This window comes from Vombatus ursinus, unplaced genomic scaffold, assembly GCF_900497805.2.
Source record: "Vombatus ursinus unplaced genomic scaffold, bare-nosed wombat genome assembly UNPS02001419.1, whole genome shotgun sequence".
NCBI classification, from domain to species: domain Eukaryota; kingdom Metazoa; phylum Chordata; class Mammalia; order Diprotodontia; family Vombatidae; genus Vombatus; species Vombatus ursinus.
In genome coordinates, this window is record NW_020941197.1 from 4,285,749 (window position 1) to 4,301,334 (window position 15,586).

Here is a 15,586-nt window from a genome sequence, read left to right on the forward strand (position 1 = left end):
TGTGTCCCTGACTGTAATTTCTTGGTACTTGGAACTCTTTCTGACTATTTTCACCAGTTTGTTTTTTTTTTCTTGGACCTAGAAGCTCTGGAATTTTGGCTTTGACATTCCTAGTAGTTTTCATTTCATAGATTTCTTTTCAGGAGATGATTTGTAAGTTCTTTTCTGTTTTCACTTTGTCACCTGGTTCTAGACAGTTTTCCTTAATGGTTTCTTGAATGTGATATTGGAGGTTTTTTTTTTTGTTTTGTTTTTTTAATGTTTTATGTCTCATGGAATCATTTTGCTCTTTTTTAATTTTCAAGGACTTCATTATTTGAAGGTTATTGGTTTTGTGGTTGTTTTTTGTTTCGTTTTATTTTGTTTTTTACCTTTTGTTCTAAGTTATTCTCCTTCCAATTCTTTCTTTCAGACCCTCTTGTTTCACTTGTAATAAGATTTTTTTTTTAATCTTCATGTCCTCTAGTATTCTTGTCCTTGTGACCAGGTCTTTTCTTTTTTCTCTGAGGATTTGCTTGCGGTTAGTCTGTCCTATATTATTCTCATGGGCATTTCTCAGCCCATAATATTTATTCATAGTGCTCAGTGTCTTCTCTTTACTCATATCTCCAGTCTGAATTCCTGTTTTGGGACTTTATACCAAGACCAGGCTTTACTCCCTCCTGCATTATTGAATGAGAGATTTAAGATCTCTTTGGTTTTAACCTCATTTCCTAGATTCCTACTACTTGCTTTTACCTCCCCTAATGTGTTAAGTATAAACTTAGAGGACTGGCAGGCAGGTTTTAAGCCCCCCGTAGATTGTATGAGTTTGGAGTACACCAGACTTCCTTCTCCCCTTGTGCTTCCCAATTTGAAGACTATGGGCTTCCTTTGCTATCATTTTTACTGAAGTATATATTGGCGTACTGAATTGCTCTACAACTTTTTACCCCTCCATATTAACCAGAAGTCCTATTACCTGTTTCTAGGAGCATCATATCTCTCTAGGACATGAAAAAATTTAAAATGTGTCTGAAATAACATTTTTGTTTTGTTTTAAAATTTATTAAGCTTGTTTTAGCTATGATTGCTTTCTATATTATATAAAAGTTTTTATAGTTTCTTACTTTTCAATCCTTAGGTAAGGGAGGTAAAAATAGGCGCAGAGGAAAGAATGAAAATGAATCTGAAAAAAGAGAATTGGTCTTCAAGGAAGATGGACAGGGTAAGTGTGCTACCAAATTCTGACATGTAGGCTGTGTTTAGGGGTTGTTAGAGGAAACCTGTTAAATTACAATTTCCCTTGCCTTAGAAGGTAGAAAATGTATGGTTAAAATTCTGTTGGATTTTTCTTATAGGGAATAAAATTTTAACTAATAGTAATCATTACTCAATGTCAGATGATTTCTTTCAGTGATAGTTACATGTATAATCAGTTATGTTGTTTCTGGCTTTATTTTTCACTTCTTCCCTTCCCTTCCCTTAGCGAGTTGGTCATGACACCCCCCAAAAAGCCATAATGTTGATCACTGAAATCTGAATTAAAGTAGAGAATAAAAAAGTAGAAATTTGTAGGGAAATACAGAAACATTTTCAGTTTAAAATATCTGGCTCGGTAAAAACTAAGAATTATTAGATAGCCAGGGAGTTAGAGTTCAATGAAATTTTGATTGTGAGTTACTAAATTAGAAAATATATTTATTAGTGAGTATGTCTGTGGCACGTTAGGCAGCCAAGTCATTTAACCTTGAGTTTCACTCTCCTCACTTCTAAGATAAGTGGTGTGGACTCCATCAGCAGTGTCAGACTCAAATAGAAATTGGACCACTAAACATGTGTAAGGATTCCTGGGCCCCATTTTGACTTAGAAAACCACAAAGTAACATTTTTATTGGTTTATTGTTTTGTTTAATTTTTTGTTGTATTGTTAAATATTTCCCAATTATATTTAAGTTTGGTTTTGGCTGAGTGTCTGCAGGCTCCATGTTTTGACACCTCTACGCCACATAATTCCTAAAATTTCCTCCACTTTTTAAAAAAAATTTATGTGTGTATGTATAAACACATACATACATACATACATACATACATACATACATACATACATACATACATAGATTTCTCATGGTTTCCTGTGGTTAGAAGGGTCACTGTTTATTAAAGGAAAAACAACATAAATAAATTGAACTAATAGTTATTATATATTTGAAAAGTAACTTGATATTCTCCGTTATGACATGAAATGTCATAAAACTTACTATTTGGGCTAATTAGGAAAGAAACCCTATTAAGTGAAAAGCCTGAATTGTAAGAATTTTTTACAAGATCCCAGTTTTGTACTTTTCATGTACATGTAGAAATATTCAGACAGTTATTCTATGAACATGATTTAATGTATAAACTAAAAGAATTTTAAAATTACCATATCATTTTTATATAAAATTTCAAAACAGAAACTTTTAATGTTTGTGTTATTTAAAAAATAATGTGAATGTGTAAAAATAATAATGGCACATGGCTATCTTTGTGCAGAGAGGCTGAAGCTGGCAGATATCTGGAGCTCAAGAGAAATGAGCTACAGTGGCATGAGTCAATTGAATATGCATACTAAACCCATCATCAGTATGGCAAGCCACCAGGTTGTTTAGCAGGCAAGCCAGCCCAGGTTGGAAACAGCAGGTCACATAGCCTTATAGCCATGTAGTGATATAGATCAGTAGTGGGCTCAGGCCTGTGAGTAGCTCCTGTACTTCCAGCCTAGGTGAGACAGGGAAATCTGGAAAGAGAGAGAGAGAAAATTGTAGTATGCATTGAAGCTTTGATCCAACAGATTAATTCTTTGTAGCAGTTTTAAAGTCCTGGGTAAAATGTTATAAATGTACTTCCTTCTGCCCAAGTATAGCGTATGTCGAATTGCTTGCCTTCTCAATGAGGGTGAGTGGGGAGGGAGGAGGGGAGAGAATTTGGAACTCAAAGTTTTAGAAACGAATGGTAGAAATTGTTTCTGCATGCAACTGAGAAATAAGATACCCTAGGCAAAGGGGTATAGACTATCTTACCCTGCAGGAAAGCAGAAGGGAAAGGGGATAAGAGAAGTGGGGGATAATAGAAGGGAGAACAGATTGGGTGAAGGGGAAATCAGAATACAGGCCATCATGGGGTGGGGGAACAGTTGGGAGCACAGAATCTTGTGGAAATGAATGTTGAAAACTAAAAATAAATTGGGGGGAAAAATAGCAAATGTACTTCCTTGCTATTCAAGTAGTATCTTCCGCATTGTGGGAATATATTAGCATTCAGCAGCAGAAATCTTTTTAGGGTAAACCTTAGCAACAGGAATGTACTTTTAGTAAGAGATCTTTGGAGAGCTTTCTTTTAAGGTATGGTTTTTTTCTCTTCCACTTTTGTTTTCAGAATATGCCCAGGTGATCAAAATGTTGGGAAATGGACGATTAGAAGCTATGTGTTTTGATGGTGTGAAGAGGTTATGTCACATCAGAGGGAAATTAAGAAAAAAGGTATATGTGGGGAAAGGAATGCACTGGGTATTTGTTTTATAATATAACTAATTATAGATTTACCTGCAGGGAAAAGTAGTTCTGCATTGGCGATCTTGTAGGGATGTTCATTGCTGAAAGTTTCCAGATTTCCTTAAGACCCTGAAGCATGGTAGAGTGGAATAAGAACTGGATTGAGAATTAGAGAACCTAAGTTCAAATCCTGGCCACTTACTATCACTATGATCTTCTCCCCCCCCTTTTTTTTTAAATTTTATTTTCCATTACAAATAAATTCTCTCCCTCCCTCCATTGAGAAGGCAAGAAATATAGCCATTTGTGTGAAATCGTGCGAAACATTTCCACATTAGCCACATTGTGGGGGGTAAGGTAAGAAAAATAAGGAAAAAATGTGCTTCAATCTGTGTTGAGGGTTCATCAGTTCACTCTCTCTGGAGATGGAGAACATTTTACATCATGGATCCTTTGGAATTGTTGTGGATCATTTGTATTGATGAGAGCAGCTGAGTCTTTCATAGTTGATCATCATTACAGTATTGCTGTTACTATGTGCAGTGTTCTCCTAGTTCTATTCACATCAATTTGTTTAAGTCTTTCAGTTTTTTCTGAATTCCCCCCCCCAGTTATTTCTTATAGCACAATAATATTCCATCACAATCATGTGCAACAAATTTTTTCAGCTACTGCCCAATTGATAGGCATCCCCCTCAATTTTCAGTTCTTTGCCTTCAGAAAAAGAGCTGCTGTAAGTAAATATTTGTACGTATAGGTTATTTTCCTTTTTCGTAGATCTTTTTGGGATACAGACCTAGTAGTGGTATTTCTCAGTCAAAGGGCATGCACAGTGTTGCCCATTCATATTGCCTAGAATAGTTGGACCAGTATGATCTTTAGCAAGTCACTTGGTCAAACAGCCTGGTGAAGAACCTTTCTCAATGTTATAAAATCTGTAGGTCTTACAAAAGAAGCCAACTATATTTAAATACAGTTATCAAATTCACAGACCCCAGGTTAAAAAACCCTCTGCACTAGGATAAGATTTAGCAATCATCATGGTTCACATGTTGATATTTTTAAAAATAAAACAGTCAATTTTAATGGGTTTTTATTTAAGTGGTCTTGAGAACACAAGAATACAAGTATTATGAACCACTTTGCTTGAACTCAGAAAGCACAATTTTAATGTTTTCTATCCCTGAGTATCAGTAAACAAGTAAGCAAATGTCAGGCCAAGGTATCAATGTAGGAATAATCAGCTTTTTAAAAATTCTTGTTGGATATTAGATATTTGAATATTCATACAAATATCTTATGGGTGTTTAGAAGATAAAAAGCTGATAACTTTGAGGCAGCCAAGTTGTAAAAAAGCTTTGGATTTGGAGTAGGGACCTACATTAAACTTTCAGTTCTCCCAATTTACCATCTCTGGTACCTTGTGAAAATCATTGTGCTGTCTGGGAGTCATTTGTAAAATGAGGAGTGAATGAGATGTGACCTCTTAAAGTCTTATCTAGTTGCAGGTTATGACTCTACAAACATTACTATGAATTCTGTGGAATCCTTAAATGTTTAAAACATAATACACAAGTTGTTTGTGTGTTGCAGAAAATGTAAAAGCACTGTGGATCTGTTACTTTTTTCTAAATTATAGTTCTTTTTATAATTCTGAGTAAAGACTTCCCCCAACTAACTTATAGGTAGGTACATAAATAGAATTATCATACTGTATAAGGGGGCATTTCTAAAATTCTAAGCAGACCAGTTTCTAAGGTAGAAGTTTTGCCGTTCTCATCCTTTTCCCCCTATTTTCCCTCCCACATCTATCATTCTCTACAATCAAAGTTGTGTATGTGTATACACACACACACACACACACAGGAATATATAGTGTGTAATAATTTCGTATGTTTAAAATCAAGAAGTACAGCATTCAAAAGAACTCAGTGTAAAACTAGAGTATGCTGCCACCAAGTGTTGGTAGTAGACTTGTCAGTATGGAAACTCAGAAAAGAAGACAATGTTAGCTGAGATTCACATTAGAACTATTTTTTTAAACAAATTTTAAAATTTTGTAACACTTTTTTTAAGTAACTGGATTTTTTCATATTACTGGAAAATATATTAACCAAACATTGGTTTTCTTCATTTACAAAGTTCCTTTATTCTCAAAACTCTTCTGTTAAATAATGATAACTAGTGACTTTGCCTTTTCTAGTGTCTTTCCTGTCTATGATGGCTTCAAAAAAATTGAGTACCTTTGATGTACAGTAAATATTAGATACAGTATCAGAAGAAAGTCTTTGTTTTTTATTTCTGACTTTTTTTTCTCCTTTCCTTACATAGAAACGATAGATTTCTACTATGCATGGAAATAGTCTGTGCTTAGGAGTACAAAGAATATTTTCCCTTATTCTGAAGTCTTCATCCCAGTTTTCTTGCTTTAGGAAACAACACAGTTTTTACACTATTGGAGGAGGAATGCAGTATTACCTTATAGTTTGCCATAGCTCAATATAATAGCAGTATGTCACCCTTAAAAACAAAGGTGATGATCATTTTAAAATTTTTATCAATTTCTCCAGTTTTTGGACAGCAAGGTGGTGCAGTGGATAGAGCACTGGCCCTGAAGTCAGGAGGACCTGACTTCAAATCCAGCCTCAGACCAAACAATTGACACTTACTAGCTGTGTGACCCTGGGCAAGTCACTTAACCGCAATTGCCTTAAAAAAAAATTTCTCTAGTTTTCGTCACATGTATTTAAGTACTTTGCACAGTTGATTATCTTTATCTTAAGAAGTTGTAGTAGCTTTACTCCAGCCTATATCTCTATCAGGACAGTAAGAAAATTTGGGTTGAGTAGATAATGTCTTTGGTTTTTTTATGTGTTTATTTTCAGAGCTTTGTATTTAACTGTGTCAACTTTTGATTTAGTGGAACATTCCATGTGTAAACTTGGTTTTGGTCCTTTAATTGTCTTGAATTTAGAGTTTATGAATACAATAAACTCTTTCTTTACCTTTTATAGGTTTGGATAAATACATCGGACATCATATTGGTTGGTCTCCGAGACTACCAGGTGAATATTTACTGTTGTTTCATTTGTTTGCTAACATCCTTGTTAGCAAGGATCGGATGAGTGTTCTAGAAAGCCCTGAATTCTCTCTGACAGTGACCTTGTGATACATTTTTCTTTGTGTGTTGACTACACTCTGAAGCAGTGCTTTTATTTCCTTATCATAAAACTCCTCTAATTCACTCTTACAACGTCTCAGAACAGCATGAATAAACACAGGTTCATCTTAGCCATGAACATGGCTGTTGTGGTATGATTTTGTCATATTGCCCTTCAGCCTTTCTCTTTCCAGTCTCAAGGATCTTCATCCTTTTTATCTACCTTTATGGAACTTACTTCATTGCTTTTGATCAGTCTGTAGGTTAGTTGCTTTCTATAAACAGATAGTTGGCTACAGTAATGTAAAAAATTTATTCATTGGTCTAGTTTTATTTTTTCAAGTGAAAATAAAATTTTCTTTAGAAAGTAGTAGTATATTTATCAACAAGCATTTAAAGTACCTCCTGTTTCATTCAGCTAAGTCCTGAGGATTCAAATACAAAGAATGAAACAATCTCTATTCTCAGTAAGCTTCTTACAAGGAAATAAGTGCATATACAAATTTGTGCAATATACATATAAAGAAAATAAATACAGTTAAATACATGGGAAGACACTAGGAATTGGAATCGGGAATGATAGACCAAAAAACTCCTATCCTCAATAACTTCAAGACATCTAATGCACAATTATATTTTATTGACAAAGACTCTGAACGCATTTTAATGTAGTTGGTATTTTTCAAGTTCTTTTGATAGCTTTTTTTTTTTAAGTACATGTCAGAAGGACCTGAGTTCAAATCTGGCCTCCCTTGACATTTGATAGCTGTGTGACCCTGGGCAAGTCACTTAACCCCAATTGCTTCACACACAAAAAAAAAAGCACCTGTCATTTCCAGTATAGTCCATTTCACTTGTCACTATCTGTGGAACATTCTGTAGCCGTAATCCCTTACCTCTCTATTAAGAGGCAGGAAATATTTTTTGTGTGGCCTAGAATCAAGATTGTTCTTTAGGGTGCTAATATTTTTCAGCTGTGTACATTAGACACCTTCCTGCTGCTTGATAAACACATTTAGAAATATGTAGAAAGAGGCCAAAAAGGGGGGAAAGGGGTAAGATGGAAGCTTTAAAAGGGGAACAATGGCATTTCAGAATGAAGGAAATTAATTTACCATTAGTCTTATGCTTTCAGGGTTACCCATTTATAAAACTATTAGTGATATTTTGGTTTAGCCAGTTTTGAGTGTGTTTTGTGTATATTTTAAAGGATAACAAAGCCGATGTTATACTAAAATACAATGCAGATGAAGCAAGAAGTTTAAAGGCATATGGGGAACTTCCAGAGCATGGTAAGAAAATTATATCTATAAATCTTTCCTCTGGCTACTTGTTTTTGCTATCATTTAGGTCAAAAATAAATCAAAAGAATTGTCACTTTTACATATTTATAATTACCTGTGGAATTTAACTCTTTACTTTGCATACTGACAGGTATTGCAAAACAAGTAATGATTCCTAGAATACTACTTGAAATAATTATTTGTGGAACTTCTCTTCCCATGTGATATCTCTGGCCTTCAGGACAGTGTTGCCAAAAGTAACTAATTTGGGGAAATGACAGAGTAACACATTTAAACAAATTCTCTTCTAGAAAGAATTAGTACATATCTAAGCTAAGCAAGATAATTACTGTTTTTAGACCTTGAGTTATCCTAATATAGTGAAATCCAGTAGGATTTTTGTTTTAGTTTTTTTAATACAAATTTTTTTTTCAAACTAAGAAAAATTGATGTTCCTTGTAATGCTATATTACATGTGGATGCCATTGCCATAAACTTCAAAGGGAATGGCTATTGTTGTATGGAAGTGTTAAATATAGCTGGTTAGAGATGTTTGTGTTTTGATTGAATTGGAATTATTTGTCTTGTACTAGATATTTATTCTATTAAATGGTTTATAAGAGATGTTGCTTTTGATGAGAATTCATTTTTAATAATATGTAATGTGTATTTGTTTGTTTTATGTAGCCAAAATCAATGAAACAGACACATTTGGTCCTGGAGATGATGATGAAATCCAGTTTGATGATATCGGGGATGATGATGAAGACATTGATGATGTATGTGTTCAAATGATCTCTAAAAAGAAACTCTTGATCTTAATATCATTTCATCTAAATATGTACCAAGATTTACAGTAGTAGAGCTATAATATTACTTTAAAATACTGGCAGAGGAATTCAAACATCAACTTACTCAAGGACAATTTCAGTGGATTGTTGTTGTTTAAGTCTGTCAAACATTTAACCTTGGAAAGGTCAGTTTTCTTTTTGACAAATCAAGTGCAGGACAATTTAGTAACAATTCCATGCTCTAATCCTTTAGTTTGTTTTGACTTTCACAAGAACCATGAAAGAGACAGTCAGAGATCGTCATTGCCATTTCCAGATAAGGAAACTGGAGCTCAGAGAAGTTAGATTGTCTAAGGTTATATGCCTAGTAAGTGACAAATCCACAGTCCTTGTTTCCTAATCCCTTATTCTTACTATTGCATTATACTCCTTTTTTAACAAGTCTTTTGTAATAATCTGTTAATACAATCAGTATATTCATCCAAGATAAAAGTGTATAAAAAGCTAGTTAACTAAATTTTTATTAGTTCCTATCTATGTAAAGTATAATGTGATCTCAACAGAGAACTTCCTTTTAATCATAAACATATTGAATATATATTTACCAGATAATTTTAATATTAATATATTTCACATAAATGTAGCACTAATATTCTATTATGTGTTTGTATATTCTATTTCATAGAACATGCTAATATTTGATGCTAATAGCTAGTTGATTTTATTTTGAACAGGCTTCTCCCTTGTCATCTCATATATGAAAGTGAACACAAAACTTGTTAAAAGGGAGGAATGTTACCACAATTACTAAACCAAATAAGTCTTCTTTTTAAGTTTAAAAAATGTACACTGTATTTGCAAAACTAATAGATTGGTAGTTTGTGATGTATAGGAGAATGGTTTTTCTCATTCCAATGCCATAATTTCTGAGAAAAAAAATACTTCTTTACCTTTCTCCTGTTGCTGTGTTTGAATGAAGTCTTAAGATTTTTTTAATAAGATTTAGGTGTCCATCCCCTATCCCTCCCCCCCAAAAAAGGTAAATTTGGTGACATTAAAAAGGCCTCCTTTTTTGTGTGTTTGGGAGGAACTGATAAGTGTTTGCTTACTGTGTGAACTAGAGGGTTGGAGTGTTGGGGAAAAGCTTTTATGGAGGATGTAGTTAACTTGACCTTGAAGGAGTAGTAGAATTTTGGATTGAAAAAGAATTAGGGAAGCAACTGCCACACACGGACAAAGTATATTTTTACTCCAAGCATGAGCCAAAATATGAAAGCAAGAATAACCTTGCTGTGTTTGTTTTGTTTGAGTGGGGAAGACTGATTTGACTAGGTTGGAAGATTGGTGTTGGAGAATAATAAATAGCAGACAGTTTTGACAGGTTAAGTAGAGGATTGATTGTCATAGTCCAGGGGTGGGGAACCTGCAACCTCAAAGCCACATGTGGCCATTTAGGTCAGGCTTGACTTTTAACTGTGAACAGCAGGAAGTCATCAAAGGGTGTTGATCAGGAAGTGGCGTACAGATCAGTTTATTAGGAAAATTAAATGTGGCATTAATTTTAGGGTGAATTGAGAAAGGCTAATGGGCAAGAAGCCCAGATAGTAAGCTATTGGAGTAGTCCTGGCCTGGATTAGGGTAGTAGCAAATGAAATGGACAGGAAAATATGGTTTCAGGAAATGTTCAGTACCTGAGTAATCTGTGAGTTCATCAGTGAGGGTTCCCCGTATACCATCATAGATCACAAACATGCAGACATTTTAGTAGGGGATCTCTTGAGAGTGGCTGTGGCTGAAAAGTACCCTGCCATTAAGCTAGTGATGAGTTTTTTTCAGTTTAGCTAGATTGGTATTAGAGACATTATATAGAGAGAAAATGGAAAAGACTTGGTAATTAGTTTTATTTAGGGAAATTGAGTTACAGATGATTCCCAAATTGAGCCTGGAACAATTATAATGCCATTTAACAAGACAAGAGCATTAGGAGAAGGGACTGATTTGCAGGGTTAAGATGAAAGCATGATTTGGGTTATATTGGATTTGAGGTGCACATAGAGAGGAAACAGGTCCAACATTTGTGAATTGTTAAAATAGTAATGACTGAGAGTGAATGACTTTGCTGATACAAAGTATAGAGAAAGGAACCACACAGAGCCAAGGACTTCTCTTTAGTCTGAAGGTTTTTCACCCCTTCTTTGGCCAGAAGCAGCTCTATTGCAACTGGTAGATGGAATAAAGGAAACTGTACCTTTTTGCCTTGACGTCAACACCCACACCTTGTTTCTCAAGTCCCTTTTCTAACCAAAGTCTGGCCCCTTAGAAAAGAACCTTTAATAAATAAGACTTCTCATGTCTACTAGTCACCATACATTTATTAAGTTTAGTCCTAAATAGCTAAGTCTGCAAAATAGGTCAAGGGTACTTAAAGATTTTACTTCATCAGTTCTAGAAACTACCTACTGGTAGATAGTAAGGGGGGAAAAAACAGTGATGAAGAAATGATTAAGGATTTTGAGTGTTGGAGAAAATGCATTGCCCCCTTTCCTTTAACACCCTCATAATCTTGTAAGTTCATTCAATAAATGCTTTATTAAATATCCCAGGTGTGTAGCAGGACAGGTCCTGGGGCATGATAAAAGATAAAACTTATTATTTAGCAGGGAGAGGCGTAGCTATAAAACAATAGAGGTACATAAAAAATGGAAATTCTTGTCATCTGAATTGTTGCATGCCTTCTAAAGTCTGTAATCAAAGTTTGGCAGGTCTGTACCTCATCTTTGTTGCTGATTGGCCTCAGAATTGGGTCTGAGAGGGAGAATTCTAGAGTTGAGAGAAACATCCTAACAAATGATAAAAGTTTATATAATTCCAGTTCTCTCTGCCATCATATAATTTTGTAGATAGCAGATGCCAAATTTGATTAACAATTTCAAACACTGTGTAAATAAATATTCAAGTCTGGGTCTAATATCTTTACATAGATATTATAGTGAAATGTTTACTTTTAAAACATGAGGGACTTAGGGAAGTATTTGTTAGACATGCTTTTACATTCCAACAAAATTAGTTGTGTAAATAAATATTAGTGTGGGTTGTTAACCATCAAATAATATATTTTGTTAGAAGATAAGATAATAACCATGGTTTTGTTAAAAATGGAATCCTATTGTTTTGATTCTCTTTTTATTTACAGATCTAAATTGAACTCAGCATTTACATTCCGATTTTTCTGAGGATTGTTCTACTTTGATATTTTCATTTGGATTTTTGGCGAAGTCCCATCCTGTTAAGAAGAATGAAACTTCATTAGCATGAGTGCAGCTTGTTAAACCAGACTGATTTATTTTCAATGTTTGTTTTAAAATATTTATATTTCTTTAAAAATTGATAATGCTGAATTACCTTAAGTGAAATGTTAAGCCCATTTTGTCTCTTTGGTGAATTAGATCTTCAATGTTTGGGTAAAGAAACGTAACATCTATTTGGTCGGATTTTTTTTTTTAAATGCATTTTAATGCCTTTCCTATTTTGACCACCTCACTTCCAGTAAATTGATGTTTTGAATAAATTGTTTGCCCTATGATTATCATGGATTATAATTAAATCCCTAGTTTGAATTTGTGTCTTTTCACTGTACAGAGTCTTTCTGTATGTTCCAGTTGCCTATAACCTCACTTGAGTTTTTGATAAAATTTAAGGGAGGCAGAAATCTGCATTTAAAGTCATAATGCATGGGTCTGTTTTTCATGTTTTAATAGCTTATGGCTATTTTTATACTGATTTTGATATTACACACATCTCTCAGTAATCTCATCTGTTGCCACCATAAAGAAGTTAAATCTAAAACAAGCATTTCAGAAATGCCAGTGGTTAAAACTGTTTTGAATTTGTAAGATTAGTAGTTGCAGAAATGAACACTGGGTGGCACCTAATTACCCAGATACAGTCATACATTAGTTGCAGATTTTTTTTTAATTAAACATGCCAAGAAAGTTTCCCAAACAAAAAAATAAATGATTAATTATCTTTTGAAGGTAAACATGTAGAATATTTTTACAGTTCAAAAGGGTTATGTTTTAAATGTCATTTTATCTTAACCTTCAAAAGTCATGTACCTTGCAAGATAAAATTTTGGATAGTTTATGTAACACTTAGATTACGATGTATAAATGAAAATTTGATGTCAACTTCTAAAAATTAAGTTTTTGTCCAAAATTAACCTGAAGGGGTGGAGAAAACAATTGAAAGACAGTCTCCAGTTTCTGAATGGAAGAGCCACCCCTAAGAAGTCTAATAAAAGACTAAATCATTATGTGGAGATTAACATATTTTAGCCTTACTTTGTGTTTTAGGGTGTTTTTTGTTATGCATACGTATTTTTGTACCTTACTGGAATTTATTTTATTTTTATTTTTTGGTCTGCACCTATGATTCAATTGGTGTATGAAACTTCCTCTCCCATTGCAAATAGGCAGATGTTACACAGTTTACAGTCTTGGAGAGTTGTCTGGGACACTGAGAAGTTAAATGATTTGACCTATGTTAGAGGCAGAGTTTGAACCCAAGTCTTCCTAATGTCAAGATTGGCACTCTATATAGTATACCACTCTGCCTCTAAGCTCAAAATTTATAGATCTTTATTTCCCCTACATGCTTTTTTTTTAAATCATTGTTGATGATGTCATATTTATATAGTACTTTAAGGTTTACAAAGTGCTTTCCTCACTACAATTCTGTGAGGTTTAGGTAGTGCAGCTATTATCCACACTTTGTAGATAAGGAAATAAGACTCAGAGTTTTCGATTTTGCCAAGGTCATAAAGCTAGTTAAGTGCTAGAGTCAGGATTTGAACTTAGGTCTCTTTACTCCATGTCCAGTGTTCTTTCCACACCATGCTGCCTCTCAACTAATAATCATGAAGTCATGTTAAGGGCTGGACTATATAAGGATACAATAAGCCACATTCTTATCCTATGCAATTCTAAGGAAGAAAATCAAATGTGTTGTTTGAGAAACTTACATCTATTTTGGTCCTCTGTGATATTATAAATGAGGAGAAGTAACAGTGAAATGGAGGGAAAACTTTATCCTTTTTTTTTTTTAAACAAGCCTAAATACTCCACAACAACTTTACTTTTATTTCCTTTGTTAAACATCATATCTTGGTAATAAGAAATCTATGAGGTAAAGAGGTATAACAGTAAAACCTAGTTTTCTTTATTCTATATCAAGCAAAGGAGATTAGAGCATAGACACAACTCAGTTTTTCCTTTAATTGCATATACCTAAGTATCACTAGTTAATAGATGAGTGAACCTGAGACGGGTAATTGGTTGGACATATGGGGAAGGGATTTTTGGTTTGCTTACTAATTCTTGTAGGAAATGGTGCTAAAGGCTCTTTTTGTGGTGATCATTTAACTTGTGTGATAGGACTCTCCCACGATAGACAGACTGCTATGGAGAATTTTATCTAAATCACGAAATAAGTTGCTGTCAGGTGTAACATTAATGCCTTGCTGAAATTATATCTATCTACATAGACATAGACAGATATATCCTCTTGATAGGGAAGTATAAATATCAGATTTGTTCATTAGCGTTCAAATTTAATCATTGTTTACCTTAGAACTTCCAGAAAGCACCTTTATGTGAATGACATAATGCCTATGAATTTCATCAGGTATTTTAAAATTCTCTGCATTTTGCATTTCACACATTTATTAGTGCATTTTTCTGCCAGTTCCTATAAGGAAGGCACAGATTCTACAAAAGATTAATGGACTTTTAATGAGACTCTGACTTATGAATTTTCCTGTGGCTACTTAACCCATGTGTAACAATGCTGTTGGTACACTGTAAGATATCCTGGTTCTAGGGCTGAATCTCTTTGATCTAGGATTGAAGTGATTGGGTTTAAGGTTTGGTTGATAAGCAACTCATGTTAGAAAACTGTTTGGATTGGTTGTGGGATTTTCATAAAGGGTTTTTTTCTGATTAACTTTTTTATAAGAAATGGGAGTGTTCAGAAGAATTCACTTGCATTCTTTGATTCCTGCAACATAGATATTATGGTATGCACAGAGAAAATTTTAAAATCTAAGAATATTTTTGGCAGTATGTGTGGTGCTGATGAATTTGAGAAATGGTCAAAATTGTCTCTGTTATTGATAATGCTTTTTTGTTGGAGTGCATCTTTAAGTGCACTTTTTTTGCACTATTGATCTTTCTCCCTCACCTCCCGTTAAGAGTGTAGATACACTATATCACTAAAATGACTGGATGGCCAAATTGGAAAAATTAACATGTAAAGACTGTGCCAACATTTAATTCTTTGACTGTTAAATGCTATGAAATTTTACTGACACTTTCTGAAGAGATCAACTCATTTATGGAACCTGTAAACACTGCATGTTTAGAAATACTTGTACTTTAGTAATGAATTGCCTTTGGTTCACCTACCACCAGATCTGTGGCATTGTGGCTATAAATATACTTGCTTTTAAAATAATTATTTGTGATTGGTAGTTTAACTTAATATCACTGTATTGCACAAAAATATTACATTATATGATGTTGAGTAACATCAATAAATATAAGCTGGAGGTGCTGATTTACAGCAACCCCTATTAGAGTGGTAATTCCAAGCTTTGAATAAAACACCTAGATTTTTTTAAAAGTAGACAAATGATGTGCAGTTAATTAGTTCTTTTTTTTCATATAGTAGAGAAGTTTTAAATAGCATCTAATTAATTTTGAAAAATGAAATACTTAAGGTTGTCTTTTGTGTGAAATGAACTACTCAGAGGGGTTGTTTTATCATGTAGGCTTTAAAGAGAGC

At 33.8% G+C, this 15,586-nt stretch overlaps 1 protein-coding gene across 1 annotated transcript in view; it reads left to right on the forward strand.

The window, feature by feature from the left end:
• EIF1AX (eukaryotic translation initiation factor 1A X-linked) overlaps positions 1-15,256 on the forward strand; it is a 35,668-nt gene extending 20,412 nt beyond the window's left edge. Inside the window, exons 2-7 of the mRNA XM_027867541.1 lie at positions 1,124-1,207; positions 3,397-3,500; positions 6,527-6,577; positions 7,883-7,964; positions 8,643-8,734; positions 11,940-15,256. Of these exons, the coding sequence (XP_027723342.1) occupies positions 1,124-1,207; positions 3,397-3,500; positions 6,527-6,577; positions 7,883-7,964; positions 8,643-8,734; positions 11,940-11,945 (419 nt within the window). The 3' untranslated portion in view covers positions 11,946-15,256. The remainder of the gene's footprint in view (positions 1-1,123; positions 1,208-3,396; positions 3,501-6,526; positions 6,578-7,882; positions 7,965-8,642; positions 8,735-11,939) is intronic.
• Positions 15,257-15,586: the final 330 nt, after the last annotated feature.